The sequence below is a fragment of the Haliotis rufescens genome, unplaced genomic scaffold (genome assembly GCF_023055435.1).
Source record: "Haliotis rufescens isolate VD_foot unplaced genomic scaffold, xgHalRufe1.0.p SCAF_7, whole genome shotgun sequence".
Taxonomy (NCBI): Eukaryota; Metazoa; Mollusca; class Gastropoda; order Lepetellida; family Haliotidae; genus Haliotis; species Haliotis rufescens.
The window spans coordinates 20,139,543-20,158,663 of record NW_025964361.1 but is presented as its reverse complement, the minus strand read 5'-3'; the positions used below and the strand labels follow the sequence as shown (position 1 = coordinate 20,158,663).

Genomic DNA, 19,121 nt, shown 5'->3' with positions numbered 1-19,121 from the left:
CCTAAGTCGAATCGATTGCTGTGTTTACTTGTCAGAGTTGGCATTGTTTCACTTGAGCTTGCCACAGCATGACTGACCGTGTTGACCTGCTCCTCGGTCTTCCTCTTCCTGTTGGCGGTGTAGGAAGTAGCCAGACACTGGCCAGCTTGACCTCCTGCACTCACTCGCCATCCTACCATTCTATTCAAACAATAGTTTACTGCAGTGAAGATCAAAGAAAGTAAAGAAATTTGGAGTCATCTCTTTGACAGAGTCGTTCATTATATTGGCTGTTGAACAACACATGGTGTACATAATGACAAATAAACAGATGCATTACTAAATTTCTAACATTATATACACTGTTACAATTTTGGAAAAAGAAAATGTTTTATTATATTTGTGAACATATTTAATTATTTTAAAGTTAATTTCATGTGATAAATTACAATTTCTGTTTATTACAGTATTAATATCAAAACCCTTAATATGGAAATAACAATTTGATCTGACAACACTGTAATTTGGCTATTGAAACAAATAATCATGTAATGGAGACTATCTTCACACCTGTGGCTGCAGCTTCCATGCAGGATTACCATTCATGAATTTGTATGGCGTGCTTGATATACTTCCTTTTTTTAGAAAACAGAATCAATTCTGTGTTAGTTGGATTAAGCTTGACCTTCCAGGTTTTAGCCCATTTTAATATCAGTTTTAAATCTAAGAGTAGCTGGCTGAGTGAGCAAATAATTTCATGTTACATTCAATGTCTTTAACTTGATGCTTGATGAATAGTAAAAGCAATAGGACTAGGACTGGCTAATATATTGATTCCAGGGATCAGTTTTCTTTTGCTCAAATACCTTTCTTACTATTTCACTTGTGAACCATGTATACCATTTAACCTAAATTTATGGAATACACTTTTTGTCAAACACTACTCCAATGCTTTAGTAACGTCACAGAAACTGTTTAGGGTCTTTGTCATCTTAAAAGGTTTAACAAATCAAATCATGTCATTCATTCATATACCATAGTCACCCCATTTAAATCCTTGTTTGTAATGACACTATTGCCTCTAAAAGGGTTTCATGCATGTTTGAATATATGCCCTTTTCAAACTCTGTGAAAGACACAGGTCAATAATTTGAATAGTTATGTAGAGCAGTGTCAGGCATTACCAAACAGCTGTTTCTATATCCCACCTTATTTCTGCTTTGTTCTCATGACATAAATACATAACTAATGCATACACCAAACATTTCAATAGGAATCAATCATTTGTAAAGACAATTTTTGTAAATTCTGAAACCAAATTTTGATAATTCTGCAATTTTTTAAGCTTAGTTTTCGAGAATTTTGTAGTTTTGCACATGTTTGACATGTGGCAGGCATTTTTATGATAAACTTATTCATGGCTAGAGTAGCTTATTGAAGTGAATCAGGATACAATAATACAAAAATCAACTTCACTTCAAAACAAAATGTATATCCCTTTACACAATTAAAATCAGCTTTTGTCTCAAATGTTAAAATTTTGCAGTGTATTTGACAAATTTTGCTGCAGATAAATGCAAAATTCTGTACTAGTTCTGCACAAGATGTAATTTTCTGCAAGATAGGTACATTTCTGTACCGAGTGGACATTTCTGCAAAATATTCTGTGACCATGGAATTGCCAAAAACAGCAAAAGGACATTTCTGCAAAATATTCTGTGACCATGGAATTGCCAAAAACAGCAAAAGGACATTCTGCAAAATATTCTGTGACTGCGGAATCGCTGAAAACAGCAAAACATCTCACAAAAGAGGGAGTTAAGTTTATCAGTTTGTGCATGGCATTAGCTGTGAGAAAAATACATTGAAATTGCATTCAGTTCAGTAATATCTGTTTGTTTGGTTATACCTGACACTGTTCCACCTAACTTTTCAGTGAACAGGGTGATCTGGGCACCCCTAAAGAAAAATAAGCAAGCCTTTGCAAAGGTTTTGATCTATTATGACGTCATATTGCTCATTGTGACACAAAAGATATGATGTCAGAGAGTCGTATTTAGAAAAGCACCAAATAGCAAGCTCTCTGTTGTTCCTAACACTTTGTAGATTTCTATAGTGTTTTCAGCACAAAATATATTACCACATGTTGTAACTGCAACTTTACATTTTGTAGCCTATAATTGTTCATATGATTATTTAAATGCGTCTACCGACAATGATTGTTATACAAGTTCTATTCTAAACATTTTAGCTTCAGCAATGATGTGAACGATCTTTGCGTTTTTTGTCTTATTGTACTCTGTGTAAACCAGACTTGTTTACCAGTCCAAACTGAGTCCAAATTGGACAGTTTCCACTGTACAGTTAAGTCTTGGTAATCCGACACTTGTGAATCAGACAGTCGGCTTTATCCGACACTTATGATGGGAACCAATTAAATCAGTGCTATTTAGACCTGTTAATCCGACAGTCTTGCATTACAACTCTGACACACCTATCTTGCAACAAATTTCAGAAATCACTCATTAATCAGTCTCGTTAATCTGATACAGTGATCAGTGTACTCTGTGGTCATCTGCCCACAAGTACACAGCCCATGTTTTGATGCAAGACGAGTTGTCTAGTGGCTGCATATAACAACAGCTGCAGAGATAAACTTTTAATGCTTTAAATAAACAAAATACCAGGATTAATTCACATGTTTAGATTACCTTGATCTCATTAAAATCAAATATAAGTTCTAGCTACTGCTGATAAATCCCATTACAGGTCATGTCAGAACAACCATTTGTGAACTTCAACCGCCAAATGAATGACTAACAGGAAGTCGACATTAGCCACTAAAAATGCAGCTTTCTTGAGCTTTGTCGCACTAGTGTCAAATTGGCGACTTCCATTCCAGACTATGCTTTCAAAAGTTTTTTGAATCAGTCATACAGTCTGTAACAGTAGTTCAGAATACCCTATGTTAAGCATTAGAGTTTCCATGATTAGAAAACATATTCTACTAAAATATAACACAACAATATGAATATTTTGTTTTTCATTATTTTATTACAACGTATATGTATTGTTATCTATCGTGTAGTTGTCAAATTTTCAAACACGAACGTTGTTACTACTTAATTTCGTTTATCCGACATACTTGTAAATCAAACATAATCATGTGCAACAGACGATGTCGGATTAACGTGACTCGACTATCTGGAAATACTAATTGCAAAAGTGAAGTTTTAAATTATTTGTGCAAAGGTTCTAACATTCTCCACTTACAGTTTAATATGCATTATCACATGTTATTTAACTTAATCATCAATGAATTCATTGAAAGTTCAGATGTTTGAGTTTAATGGTTCTTGTATTGACAAGGCATCAAATAGGAATATTGTATGTAGTGACAAACAACACTTGTATTATTGCATACATAATTTTGTTATTCCTAAAGCTCAGTTTATTTGAGGTCTAAGTTTATGTGAGAGGGGCGGTCGGGTAGCCTAGTGGTTAAAGCGTTCGCTCGTCACGCCGAAGACCCGGGTTCGATTCCCGACATGGGTACAATGTGTGAAGCCCATTTCTGGTGTCCCCCGCCGTGATATTGCTGGAATATTGCTAAAAGCGGCGTAAAACCATATTCACTCTATTGTCTATTATGTTACGTCATTAGGTTTGGTCTGATTAATTCCCAACGTGCTGGTCTTGGTTATTGACATATTGTGGGGAGGGTCAGTGACCATTCCAGTTTCCTGTCTGTGATTGTTGACACAAACCAGTGACCACCCTAGCCAGTGTGCCGACCTGTTGTGACCTGAGTAAAGCCAGGCCACTGCTGAGGGGGATTGGGCTGCTGTGTTGACACAAACTGTGAGGATACAGGGTTGAGCACCAACCTTAAGTGTTCACATTAGTATCCTTCCTTTAATTCATAACTTGCTTTCCTCTTGAAGCAACTTTTAAAAAGTCAGATATGTGTTGTTTTTCATAATGATTGATTAATAGTTAGTTTACTGTCATTTTACCATCCCTTTGAAACTTATTGATGATTTATTCATTCAGTGTTGGTGAGATTGATTAGAGTTGAACAATGTATTTTTAATGCTTTTGATTTCCACCATTGGCCCTTGAACCCAGCAGTGAGACAACACAGAACTAAGAACATTATCAATTCAATTGGTCACAGGCCTTGCCCCAAGTCTGCAGTTAATGCCAGTAAACATTCCCAAATTGGAATAAAGAAATTTCCAATTCATGTTATCCAACTACTGTTATGGCTTGATAGAAGTGACTTGATATTCTCTGATAACAAGACTAGTAGAGAGGAAGGGGCTTTATTGCTGGTTTTATGATTTTTCATTTAGGGCCATGTTAAAATCATTTTAAAAAAAATCAAATTTTGAAGAAATAATCATTTTTCCCCCATCTTTCCTGCCAGGGACATTTCATTTAGAATATGGGACAGTGTGGTAGCCTAGTGGTTAAAGCGTATGCTCTTCATGCCGAAGACAAAGATTCATTTTCCCCCATGGGTACAACGTGTGAAGCCAATTTCTGGTTGCCCCAAATGCCTGATGTTTGTAACAAAACTGATGTGTTTTATGATTAAAGAAGTGCCCCAGTCTATGCCATCTTCAGAACCTATGAGATCAAGGCTGATATTTGATTATCTCCTGTTTTCTTCTTCTGTTTCAGGAAAACCCGTAACTTAAGTGAAAAGAAACGGCGAGACCAATTCAACATGTTGGTGAATGAACTGTGTTCCATGGTGTCTGTCAACAACAAAAAAATGGACAAGTCTACTGTACTGAAGTCCACCATAGCTTTCCTGAAAAACCATCAAGGTATGTAGAGATGGACCAAATTATATTATCAAACACACTGTCATAAACTTGGTTATAAACACCTAGGAGATATTGTCTAAGTGCCGCAGAAGGATGATATGCTATGGTAACATACACTTTTCTCATCAACTTTTGCAGTAGTATTGCATTAGTATGAAACCAACTCTTGATATTTATATTAATCAATGTAATAGAAATGACTATAGTATTGCAGACAGTGTCAAAAGCATCCATTCTTCTCTCTGTCGCTACCGAAACCAAAGGGAAGTAACTCCAATATGAAGTTGTCGTAATCCTTGCAAATCAACATGTGATGCATAATTTGTTTTTTCATAACTAATGGTGACCATTGAAAAATTTATTGTAATGAGTACTATCGAGAATACTATTGGCAATTTTAGATTCCTATCAAACAGTACAATCGCCTGGTAAACAATTGCAATATATAGATAATTAGATATATCATCACACTCCAATTGCCGATTGCATTATTTGACACATGAAACTGATTGTCTCTGTTAGAAATTGTTATGATTGGCTCACAATAACATATGTAAACTTTCTTTAGTAACGGTAATGGCAATGGTTTTCAGACACTTTTAATGCGTTTTCCCAAATCAAAATTCTGGAAATTGATGGTGATATGATGATTTATTGCTTTCTATTCCTGATTCTTAATATCAAGTGAAGCTTTGTGTTGGATTTATTGTTAACGAAATGTGTTTCTTTATTTAGGCCCTTCTTTTTGAAAAAGCAGGGCCAGACCGATCCCACCTTTTGGCAACTAGAACACTGTTCCCCTTTATCATGTTTCTAAGATAGATATTTATTGGTAAGGTAGTCAATTGTTTATTGGTAAGGTAGTCAATTGTTTATTGGTAAGGTAGTCAATTGCTTATTGGTAAGGTAATCAATTGTTTATTGGTAAGGTAGTCAATTGTGTTATCTGCCGGAGACTGTCGCAGCTGACATATCTGCTCAGTAATGGACATACTTTGATGAAAGCTGAAAAGTGCTCATGCATGTTGATCAGGGTAATGCGATTTCTACAAATATAAATGAGAGTCCAATAATTTGTATTTATGGTTACATTGTGATTGGTCGAATTTCTAGAATGAAGTTGAACTGATCGGTGGACAAACACCTAAGTGCATTCCTTCCCAATCCATTGAATCAGTGTAGGCAGCCATGCATGGTAACCGCTTGGGATCTACTTTGGGGTGTTATTTTGTTAGGGGTGTAAGACAAAAGTGAATGGGAGATGATTGGCAACATGTACTATATTTTCTTTAACAATCTTTATCTCCTAGAATAAAATATTTAACTTATGAAATGTTTACACCCAATATATTTAAAAGTTATAACAAGTATTTTAACACATATATTATCACCACTGATTTTTCTTTCTATTAACAAATTAGTATTCCCCTTTGGCAAAATACCTCAGTTGTGTGCTCGTCATTATATAAATAAAATAAGAATGGGTGATGATTGGCAACTGTTGCCTCAGATAGATAATATGATTTATTAAAAATGTCTTTAAAAATCTGTGCATTGTGTAAACTTCACATAAAACATTTTTTAATGTATGACAAAGATGTTTGCTGTAAGAAATGCACCCTGCCACTGTTAAAATAGTTTGGACATCCTATGTGGTCTAGTGGTCTGGCTTCCGCATGGAGAGCAGAAGGTCCGGGGTTCGATCCCCTGCTGCGTCATACCAAAAGACGTTAACAGATGGTACTTGTTGTTACCCTGCCTGTTGCTCTTCATTATGAGGCTAAAACAAGGAATGGTCGGCTGGGAGTCAGAATATGTGTCTGAGTGGGGTATTCATGTTAAGCCGCAGTATGGTATCTCAGTGGACTTGAACTATAAAACTGGCATTAGTCCGGACTAGTACAAGCAGCCACACACACACATGCTTGCACATTGCTATATATGTGCAATAATTTTGGACGCGCAGTATAAACACCAGTTTACCTCACCTCACCTCACTTCAAAACTGCTTGTACCAAGTTGATTTATTTTCTTCTTTTTTTTTCTTCCCAACAATTCTCATGTTGATGTATATCTTAGCAGCTGACCTAATCAGGCTTGCACATTGCATGGGCTGGACACCTCTAAAATGTTTTCAACAGTTGACCTAATCAGGCTTGCACATTGCATGGGCTAAACACCTCTAAAACATTTCAATGTTTCATACTTCGCAGAGTAAATTTGTTTTCACTCCTGACAAAATTGTTTCATTGCCAACCAACATGTTCAATTGGCAGATAGGATGTCCCACTGGAGACTGACTGGACATGGGGAATGTTTATGTTTTATCCTGACATTGTGTCACCGATTTCAGGCTAAGCTGGCTTTCAGGAGACCACATGATTCGTTGTTGTACTTTTAGAAAATAATATGCAAAAAGGGCCTGGAAAAAATATGTCATTGTCATAACACAGTGCATAGTGGTTATTGTATGTAATGGATTTGAACATGTTGAATAGTGATAAATACATCTGTATGGTTTTCTGAGGTTAGTCAAGTTTCTTGTGTTCAATACCAACCACTGAACAACATCAGTTCAGTAACGAATAAGTTATGCCATGTTCAGATTAGTTCTAACTACAGTGTAACAAGCATCCAGACGAGACAGCTGCACGTTGGATGCTTACCAAGTTACCAAGATGAAATTGTTGGATCTCACATACTGCCACTTATCTTGTTTTGTCTTTTATTTACAGAAATTGCCGTTCAATCTCAAATCCATGAAATAAAGGAGGACTGGAAGCCATCTTTTCTGTCTAATGATGAATTTTCTCAACTTATGCTTGAGGTGGGTCTTTTTGTCAGCCTTATTCATGTTGTAGAATTTTGACCAACGTTCTCTTAGGTAGGATTAGTACTGTAATAGGCACCCAGTGACAGTAGAACCGTATACATGGGTGGCAAAAGGTCTGATATTTTACTGTGGTGTTTTGCGTTGTGCTTTCTTCTCCCTGTGCAGTAGTCTTGTGTCTATATGTCATATTGGGCTCCTGACTGGGTTATCAACTATAATTATTGATAAAACACAAAGAGTTAAGTTTGATCTCAAGTATGTTTTAACTAAACAATGGGGCCAACTTTCATCAACTTAGTTAAAGGAAAACCTTCCTACTTTCCCCCTTTGCTACCTACGTACAACTTTCATACACCTACTGTTGAACTTTATATAGTACAACCAGCCCTCTAACTCCCGAAATAAATATCCGCAAATAAACCTCTTTGTTTGGCTGTGTCCGTTGTGACCACATCTCGGACTAAATCTAACCTTGGTTTACTCGTCCCAATTTCATTCTCTACTCACTGTTTCTTAGTCAAAGGAACCCTCCTAGCAGACAATTTGATAGGAGTTGCCCCACCAGTAGTGATGGTGCGAGTTATCTCATCTGTCTGCCCTAACAAACCATCTTCACTCACAAGAAATTTTCCCAATAAATCAGAAACAGATTTTTTTGACCTTCCAAAGATCAGTGGAACACTGATCAACGAGTGACTGCAAGTGACTGGTAAGTCCTGGCTTTCAGCATCAGCGGTAACAATACCATCATCATAAGCAACCACCTGTTCTACCATGCCAACTGTACCCATCACTGATGAGCTATCTGTGGTCAATCTCTTGCTATTCATATTCAGCACTGAAATGACTACTATATCCTTGTCAGGTTGAACTAGACTCCTAACCATAAAAATTCCCTTGTTTCTCCAATAATTGTTTGGCTCAACTGAACCCGAATCAGCACCAAATGAACCATCAATAGTACATTGGATTAATTTTAATCAGAACTCTCAGGAACAATAACCTTATCAATAATTCTGACCCGTGCACAACTGCTTGTGTTTAATTTGTACAACGGGAGCCGACCTCTTGATGAAGACAGTGTCTTTCGTCTCGCATTTCCTTTGCCATCTACCCATTGCACCTAAATCTGCAACCACAAACTCTTGTTGAAACATCACTTTCCAACACAAAAATCAAAAGCCTAACATCCTGTAAACCCAGTTTAAGGACATCATCTTGTGAGATAATCATGATAATGGACTGGGGACCCAGTTTCTAACAACGTTCTTGAGGTAACCCCTTTCATCAGAACATCTATGTACAAACATTTATGAAGCTTCAAAGAACGCCAAACAATTTTTCCTGTGGACGAGATCGTCAGTGTCGATGACTTCATCGGTTTCCCTACACCTGATATTGATAAAGATAACCAGTTTTGACAAGTAAGGACACCAGTCACGAAAATGACCTGGTTGATTGCAGACATAGAAGGTATTGAGCCTTAACACTAGGTAAGCTACATTTGAACTTTTCTAAGCAATCATCTATCAACTTGGCAACTGCCTCAAGTGTCACATCACCACTACCAACTGAACAGATTGATTGATTCCTGCTAGTGTGTCTAGAGTTTCAGGACTCTCCTCCGTGCTACCTTCATCAGCTTCAAACTCCATGGCGTATGAAATAGTATTTTCTAGTGATTGTGGATGTGCAAATGTGGCATTTTCCCCCATGGCAAAGCTATGCAGGCCAGTTAAGAACTGACCAATTAAATGTACCTCTAGTGATGAATAAGTGCTAGACAGCTTTATCGCGACCTTGTCGATGATTTTGGAATTCACTTCTATAGGCTTCATTTTGTTCTACTGAATGGTAACTCTGACACAATGCATCTTTGACTGCCTGATAACTATTGAGTTGTCCTAACATAAGATTACTTTAAGAGCTTTTGTGCTGCTCCTCTCAAACACATACTAAGTTAAATACACATACTGGTGAAAGAACGACTGATGATTCCCTACCTAGGGTAGGATTATATAGGCCACAAGCGGACCATATGACCAGAAAAACGGACCCATCCGATGAACACGCTCCGTGCATCTCGACTCTCTCAATCATGGCTTATGCCTAGCTGAACGTGACATAATCACGTCTCCCTAGCCACTATGCCCATGTGGGCAAAAGCTACAACAAAGACTACATAGATAGGTACTACCGGTATGTCAGCCACCCAAATTCCCTTAAACCTAACCCACCCGCTATGTTTCTAAATGAATGAATTTACCCAAAATCCTGAACCGATCACAGCACCTTGCAATAACTGTTTACAAACTTCATGACCAAGGGGCTGAGACTTTGCGTGGATAGTCTCTAAATGGTTCCCTATTGTCAATTAAAATTATCTCTTTGAAATACCTCTTGATAACTGACATTCTATGATGATGACGATATCAGACTATAGGGATTCATAGGCTGATCAATGTTCCAGCTGTATTCATAACAAACTTCTCGTCTCAACAGACCAGGATAGGCAATGCTGTTTGGATGCATATTGGAGTTAAATCAACTTAAGCCAACTTCCCTTTTAAACTGCGGAAAATCTGCTGAGTGAAAGTAACTAGAAATTTCTGCAGAACTTGTGCAAATTTGTTCTTGTTTAATATGACAAAACCCAGAAGCAACATCTCTAATCCAAACACATTGTCCTAGATGTACAGAGTAATTAAGTTCCACCTGTAGGAACTATGGAATACCTAATCAACTCTCCTTAATGGACAACACTATTTTGACTTTGGCACAACTGCTGTGACTCCCCAAGCCATCATTTCAAAAATTTAGGATTGGCACTCTGTTTGAATGACCCCCAGTCCTTGATAACACATTAACCCTGACCTCACAAAGGTCACCCATGAAAGGTCACACTGGAAGTTATTTTTCCTTTGTAAACAAATATGAGACCCTGTAGATTTACACTTTATGAAACCATACAAGCATGTCACACACTTATGAAATGGTGGAAAAATAATTTCTTTATGCATTCTAAGTTAGTTATATCTTAGCAGAAATTGACCAAACAGATTAATGCAATGACACAATTGAGCTATTATCTATTTGCCTATAATACAGATTGATCAGTCTTAGAATTGTCAGTCTCTTGGCCAAGGCTTTAACTCCTCTGCTTCTGCAACCGCTTGATTTAATATAAACATTTGGCGTGTTGAAGTGAAGTCAGTTCTTCACATTTGGCACAGTATCTGGACTTACTGTGGTTGCTGAGTGTGTGACTTTTGAAGCATAGATTGTGACACTAATTCTTGAAGTGTTTATGAATTAATATGACTGCACAAACGGGTCACCTGGAGGTATGACTCCACTTACCTGGCGGTATGACTGTAGAGACTCCACTTACCTGTCGGTATGACTGTGGAGACTCCACTTACCTGTCGGTATGACTGTAGAGACTCCACTTACCTGGCAGTATGACTATAGAGACTCTACCTACCTGGAGGTATGACTGTAGAGAACTCAACTTACCTGGAGGAATGACTGTAGAGACTCCACTTACCTGGAGGTATGACTGTGGAGACTCCACTTACCTGGAGGTATGACTCCACTTACCTGGAGGTATGACTGTAGAGACTCCACTTACCGGGAAGTATGACTCCACTTACCTGGAGGTATGACTGTAGAGACTCAACTTACCTGGAGGTATGACTGTAGAGACTCTACTTACCTGGAGGTATGAATCCACTTACCTGGAGGTATGACTGTAGAGACTCTACTTACCTGGAGGTATGACTGTAGAGACTCAACTTACCTGGAGGTATGACTGTAGAGACTCCACTTACCTGGAGGTATGACTGTAGAGACTCCACTTACCTGGAGGTATGACTGTAGAGACTCCACTTACCTGGAGGTATGACTGTAGAGACTCTACTTACCTGGAGGTATGACTGTAGAGACTCCACTTACCTGGAGGTATGACTGTAGAGACTCCACTTACCTGGAAGTATGACTCCACTTACCTGGAGGTATGACTGTTGAGACCCCACTTACCTGGAGGTATGACTGTAGAGACTCTACTTACCTGGAGGTATGATGGTGCTTTCGTCAATTTTGCTGTCTATTTCTGTCTGTAGTGTGTACTGTATCGAAAAGTTATTGTTGAATTTTCTTTCAATTAGTAGTGACAGTTCATAATATGGTTATTAATAGTGAATATTGTTCCAGGTTCACTCTTTTGTTTTATAGCAACAAGTATTATTATCATTTATTTCTCTCAGAAGGCAGTGTGTTTTCCATGGGCAGCAGCCAAAAAATGATGATGAGTGACCGAAAGTTAAAAACATTTACAATGTTTGTGAGTTACATTTGAATGATTAACTCATGTTTTTCACATCTATGGACACATCTGGAAGAAAAGGTATCAACTCTAAATTTAACTTGCTGTTTGGCCACAAGAAATAGTTAAACAATTGTAATTCCCGCATGGAGACCATTCTTGTAGGTGGGTACGTTTGTGAAAACTCTTTCACCATTCGTGTCTTATCTAAATTGAATATCATCTAAAATATGATCGTTTGTGGTCTAAAGAATGTAAATAAATAATTAAGGAGGAAGCGTTGATGTATATCCATTTAGTTTGTGTTTTGTTGTGTTTCCAAAATCCCTTTGATATTTTTATTTTTAAGACATTGTTTACAGTTTTGATTTTCAAGCCCTGCCCTTTGAATGTCATGTGGTGAAAGTTTGCCTGCGTTTTGATACTTTACCTGTGATTGTTTTTTTATTGACTTCTGCCATTGTCAGCTGATACCACATAGTGTGACGATTTCATGTGAACAGGCAGGAATATTAATCCAGTAAGATAACTCATTTCGATAAACTTACAATTTAGACACAATAAGTTTCTTTTGATGCATTGTTTTTACTTGACAAACCAATTTTTTTTCTGTTTTCTGGTATTTTTGAAGACCACATGTCCAAAAAACAATGCATGATGAACACAATATTTTTGGATGTAATATCCCAGTTGTATTTATATTTGTTTATTGAATAGATAGATACATATTATATCTTGGAATTTCTAGGCAAAAAATTGTGGACATTATGTTAATGGTTTAAAAAATTTGGACATATTTTCAAATGACGAATGGACAGATATTTTCAAAGATATGACACATTTTAGGGATGGTTGCAAAATTAAGAGCTGCGAAAAATTGTAAAAAGTTTTACATTTTTCAGATACAATTAAATTTTGTAAAATTCAGGGAATTTTTAGAAAAAATAAAATGCAGGTATACACAAGAGCATCTTACAACTCTGGAATTCCAAAACTATTTAATAAAACTTCAGTTAATGAGGAGACTTCACTTGTAACATAGCCATGGTGTAGAAGGATGTTCTTGCATGTAATTGTGTGATGTTGAAGGTCAGTAACTCAGCATGCTCAGTATACCCCGAAAGCTCAATATCTTGAGCATCAAGATTGCTTTTTGAAGAACTTTAAGTGTGAGATATCTAGGCAGTTCATGACTGCAGACCCGTGAAGATTCGGGGTAGAACAGGTCTTCAGCAACACATGCTTGCTGTAAAAGGTGACTATGCTTGTCGTAAGAGCTGACTAACGGGATCGGGTGGTCAGGCTCATTGGTTGATGCATGTCAAACAAACAAATCATGGCTGCAATTGCTGGTCAAGGTCATTAAAATTAAAGTACTTCGGACTTTCTGTTTCAAAGTTGTACTGCATTGTGCATGCATTATCTTAAATCAGAGGTGATTTCTTTAAACCAGAAGTGCTTATTACTTTATTAATAAACTAGCTTGAGGCATGGGCTTTCTGTTTCAAAGTTGTACTGCATTGTGCATGCATTATCTTAAATCAGAGGTGATTTCTTTAAATCAGAAGTGCTTATAACTTTATTAATAAACTAGCTTGAGGCATGGGCTTTCTGTTTCAAAGTTGTACTACCTTTATGTGTTAATGTCAGAAAGGTTTATGATATGGTTTATGTTACTGATGGCAATGTTTATGGGCATTCGGGAAATGGTGAAGATGGACATGCTTTTTGTTTTGCATGTGTTAAATGGCTAGAAGTATGCATTGTTTTGAGCCTAAAGAATTAGTTAGGAGTTAGGGCTTGTGGTGTCAGCAAAGGTGTCAGCATATAGAGGCACCATGTTAGGTAATTCCAACATGTTCTATGTTAGGTAAGTTTGAGGTACTGTCACTGTAGATATGGATTATGGCATAACAGTATCGTCAGTTGATGATTGTCACTTGTATAACAGTTGTAGTGGAGTAAAGATCAAGCTATTGTTTACATCAAGCATGTTGAGTTGATGTGTTGAGTCATGTAGAATGGTCATATTGTCAGGTGAATATGTAATGCAAACCCGTTTCTAGTCTGGTACATCACGAAAGGGTCAAAGGTCAAGAGATGAAGGAGAGAGGATACCTTTACATTTGGGATAGAGTCCTGCTTTAATGTTTGTCAAACCAATCAGTGGTGAGTATTCATGTTCTGTTTGGGAATCAGTATATTGGCTATAATTATGCTTTGACCCAATGCAGTCATTTCATTAAGGTATAGGTACACTCAGATATTGCAATAATCATCGAAAATGTGTGAAGGGTGAAGAGTGACCAGTATCGGGTTCATTGGTTGATGTATTTCAAAACTGTCAGTGATGTCATCAAACCGGAAGTGTATATAACTTCCTTGTCATGGAAGCTACAGGCATGTGACTATATGGTTTGTGCTAATCATGTGTTTTCTGAAAGCGAGAAGTGCTCACAAACCAGAAGTTCTTACAGCTTTCTTATTAAATGAGTTAGAGGCATAGGACCTTCCGTTTTAAAAATGTTATGTGCAGCTGCCTGATGGTGATGGTAATTTGTGTTGCAGGCGCTGGACAGTTTCCTCATTGTCTTCACAGTAAAGGGGAAGATCCTGTATGTGTCAGAGAGTGTAACATCTCTACTGGGGCACCTTCCTGTAAGTTGTTTGCTTTTTCCCATGGTCCGCACACAAAAAAGTCCTTGAATTTCAGAGATTGTCTCGGAAAGCCTTTAAATTGGGGTTTGCTTTGGAAAAAAAAGACCTTAAGTTCTCAATAAGAAGGAGAATATTCAACTCTTGCCTGAAGCATGCTGCCAAATGTTAAACTTATCCTTCGGGGCGATTAGAAGTTAAACATGATTCAGTTGAGTCATTATCCCAGCATTGTTTTCTAATGTGGACATGAGATGGACTAATGAAGAAAAGTAATTAAATTCTGTCAACATACAACATCACGTTTATGATTTTAACACTTTTCGTTTATGTTGCAGAGTGATCTTGTCACCAAGTCTTTGTTTAACCTCTTACATGAATATGATCGAGAGAAAGTGTCTAATTTTCTACAAGATTTCCACTCCATGGCCAACACATCAGCAGAGTTTGGTAAAGGTGAGCCTGAATATCTGTCCGCATGGCAAAATGTAGGCTAGCGGGTCTGTCCGTCTGACATTATGAGGGGTGACTGTAAAGTTCTGAAGGATGTATAGTACACTTGTATTAGTTTGCATGTATTTAGGACAATACTTTTTATGCTTACAGGCTGAGTTTAAACCAAATACACAACCAGGCATCAAAGTGACTAGGTTTTCTCTGTTAATGTATATGGACAGAATTGACCACTACACTGTCAGCAAGTATGTCCATCTGAAAGGGGCAACTTCAACAGCCATCCATGGCGACATGGGGTCAACTTTAGGAGATGATGCCACTGTTAAGAGGTGGCCAGCAGAGTTCAAGAAGGGAAGAGAGCCTTGAAGATGATCCAGGATCAGGAAGATCTTCAACTCCACTACTTAGGAAAACGTTGATGAAGTACATGATACAATGATGGATGATGCAGCAGCACACATCAAATGACCAATACAGTAGGCATCACTCATGAGAGAGTTGAGAACAGTCTGAGGTATGAACTGGACATAAGGATTCAGCATGCTAGTTTCCAAGGCTTCTGATTCCTGATCAGAAATGCTCCAGGTCGTTTTAAAGCAGACAGGAAAAGTCTGTTCCAGCAGCTGTCAAGGTGATGAATTTGGTTTTCTGGGATTCCAAATGATTCCTTCAGGTGGACTTGCCTCCCAAAAGGTCAGACCATTCATGACCGATATGATGCTAATCTGTTTAGGAAAAAGGTGTGTTGTTTCACCAGGTGCACCTGTATGTCTGTAAGTCTGTGGTAGCCATGTCTGCAATGCATGACTGTGGCTTTGAACATCCTCCATATTCAAAAGATTTGGTACTGTCAACCTCTTCCCACACTTGAAGAATGAACTGCCTGGTGAGCATTAAGAATTGATGATTATGTCATTTCTGCACACCATTTTCCACCGCCAGGAGGAAGCCTTCTATTCCAGTGGGATCCAGCTACTCCTGCATTATGGCAGAAGTGTGCGGACACAAGAGGAGATTATGTTGAAAGTTAATTAACATCCAACAAAGTTAGCCGTATTTTATTAAAAAGACATTTTGAGTACTATGTGCTGTAAAAAAATTGAACATCACTAGACATTGGGATCAACCATTTCAATTGTATTTCCTGTACTGTTTAGGTATTGTCTTTATATACATGGATTAAGATGACCAAGTGTATTTGTCACAGAAACTAAGCCACAAATCGCAATCAGCTGTATACAGTTTTTCACCCAGATCTACCAGTGATTAAGAGAATTTTGATGCAATGATTGCAAGAAATTGTATCTGAAACTATTATCTTACCAGGAAAAATATATTCTAATATCATGTTATTTTAGTTACAACTTTATATATTAAAGATAGATAGATAGATAGATAGATAGATAGATAGATAGATAGATAGATAGATAGATAGATAGATAGATAGTGTGCTGAGCAATATATTTAGTATATAGAACAAAATATGATGCTGAATACTATCTCAACGTTATTTTTCGTGATTGTAAATGTGACTTTTAATTCGTCAATTCGTCAACTTCTCAGAATGCAGTGAAATTTGGTAGATGTGTAGTTAGAACTGAACATAAATGTTCTGTTTTTTTTGTGATATTTAAATTTTGACCTCGTTTTTCCATTTACTTTGACCCTGCTCCTTATTGACAAACCTATTTATGGAATGGAATGGAGTTTGAGAGTCTTAAATCCTCTCAAAAGGCATTCTTGCTCTGTAAGTATTTTTCTTCTGAAATTGACATCTTATTTTGTCAAAAAAAATTAGTGTCAGTTTATATTCCTCAGTGTTTATGCAGAAATATTTGAATATGAATGCTGACAGCAACTTGCATGCCTTTGTTGACATTTTATGTTGTTGACTATATCCAGGTGAGCTACAGTGCTCATGGCACTATGTTTATCAAATGTTTTGAAATTTTAGCCTGCCACCATATTTCATCAAATTATCTGCATACATTTTATGAGCAATTGCAAAAAGAAGGTTTCCGCATATGGTCTCCATGGAAACCAAACTTGACTTTGAGTTGAAATGTGTCAAGCAACATCAGGAGAGGTTTGTGGCCCAGTCAGTTTTACCATCCTTGTGGTATAGGAGAAAAGTAGTGAAACAAGTTCAAGCAGTCCAGAACAGCGCCTGGGCAGTGTTTTCACTTCACCCTGTGACCCCAGTGACTGACCATTACAGTGCAAAGTACGCTTGGACGAGTCCAAATTTACTACCCAGGTACCCACCCTGCTATTACCCGATCCTACCTGGGTACCCTCTGTAGGTCTCAAGAGTTGGGTGCAAAATGTCCGATGGGGAATAGTTTGACCCCTGGCGATATGTATTTAGATACACATATAAAAAGATCTGGTCATGCATACACTAAAGTTAACTGAAGTTTATTTTTTATTCAAACCAAAGGTCAGAAGGAATGGATGCAAAGTCACAAAGAAATGCATGCATTAGTGACTTGTTGTGTAACCATAGGGTTCTAGATAATTTTTGTCAATAAACAATATACCACGTGACTAACCACGGGTCAGGGTAGTACTGTGGATACCCACCCGACAGGAGAACTTGAGTTACCCTTCATTACTGTGCCATTATCTATGACATTGCCACAAACCATTGTGTGTGTGTGAGTGAAATGTGTTCTACTTTGTGAAGTTTGATGTCATACAGTAATACTCTAGCTTGGCTGTAGTGTAATTTTGGGTTGTTCTTGTTTCAGAAGAAAATCAGATTTCCTTCAAATGTCATGTCCAGTGTGGTGCTATAAACCCTCAAGACCTCCGTGTGTTTGAGGAGGTGGAGTTCACAGGGACATGCCGCCCCTGGGATGGCGATGAAGGTAGGTGTTCATTACTCAACACTGAACACTAACACGCCTGGGTGTGTGAGCTCCAATGTCTCTCATAGGAAGGTCTCTCATTCTACATCCATATACACTGAAAAAAATACTGTAGGATCATGAATATTTTGGGGGATATTTTTATGAAATTGTGTGCTCTTTTTTGACTGCAAAAAAAATATCCTACAAAGTATTAATGATCCCTAACTTTATTTTGTTTAGTATAGGAATCCCTCTCATGCAGGAACAGCTGTGAGCTGATGGTAATTGAACCAGGAACTATATTTGTGCTTGATGTTATTCTGTGTTAAGACAGTAAATGGACATACATGTAACAACATGGTTCTCAAGCACCTAAATGTTGCCTGAAAACTACATCCTATAATTTTGTTTCTGCAGGATAAACCACACAGTGGTAATTTTTGCGCTATATAGCAATAGTGTCATTGTGTTGTTTTTTGCCGTAGATGCCCAGTCTGACACCGACAGCTATGTGTACATGCGATCTCCCCCTGTGGACTCCACCTGCCTCTGCTGCACAGTACGCCTACAGACCACCAAGATCATCCGTGAAATGCCAATACAAACTGACCTGGCATCAGAATTCACATCCAGGCATTCATTGGGCTGGAAATTTTTGTTTTTAGATCATAGGTAAGTCTTTTAGTAAATCTTGTAAGAATATTAAGAAGCTTATGCATTTGAAGCAGGTACTACCAACAGCTGCAAGTTTGGCATGTCTCGACGTTATCTGCCCCACAATTCACATAGTACACACTTAGGTGTGCCCTTGTCAACAGCTGAAGTGCAGACCCTGCTACACACAAGATGGTGATATTTTGTTGATGTTTATGTGTAGCTTATAGGATGTAGATGTTTTTCATATCTTATGTATGCTTTAGTATTTCATGTAGTTGGAAGTAAAACAGGTGATGCTTGCTTGTGTTTCAGGGCACCTCCAGTCATAGGTTATCTGCCCTTTGAACTTCTGGGCACATCAGGGTATGATTACTATCATCCAGATGACCTGGACAATATTGCCCGATGCCACGAGCAGTGTAAGTATCAGCCTCTATGTCAGTATGTTGTACACTGCCTGCATGCGACTAGACTGTGGAGCTGGGAGATCCCACCACTTAATGGTAATCTATGTTAGCTGCACACAATAC

At 37.8% G+C, this 19,121-nt stretch overlaps 1 protein-coding gene across 5 annotated transcripts in view; it reads left to right on the top strand.

Annotated features, from left to right (window-relative positions):
* Positions 1–19,121, top strand: part of LOC124139813 (neuronal PAS domain-containing protein 2-like) — a 61,839-nt gene that overhangs the window by 28,394 nt on the left and 14,324 nt on the right. For all 5 annotated transcript variants that reach the window (XM_046507154.2, XM_046507153.1, XM_046507151.2 and 2 more), the window contains 7 exons: positions 4,666–4,814; positions 7,550–7,641; positions 14,540–14,629; positions 14,965–15,082; positions 17,833–17,952; positions 18,420–18,606; positions 18,904–19,010. In XM_046507154.2, coding sequence (XP_046363110.1) covers positions 4,666–4,814; positions 7,550–7,641; positions 14,540–14,629; positions 14,965–15,082; positions 17,833–17,952; positions 18,420–18,606; positions 18,904–19,010 — 863 coding nt within the window. The remainder of the gene's footprint in view (positions 1–4,665; positions 4,815–7,549; positions 7,642–14,539; positions 14,630–14,964; positions 15,083–17,832; positions 17,953–18,419; positions 18,607–18,903; positions 19,011–19,121) is intronic.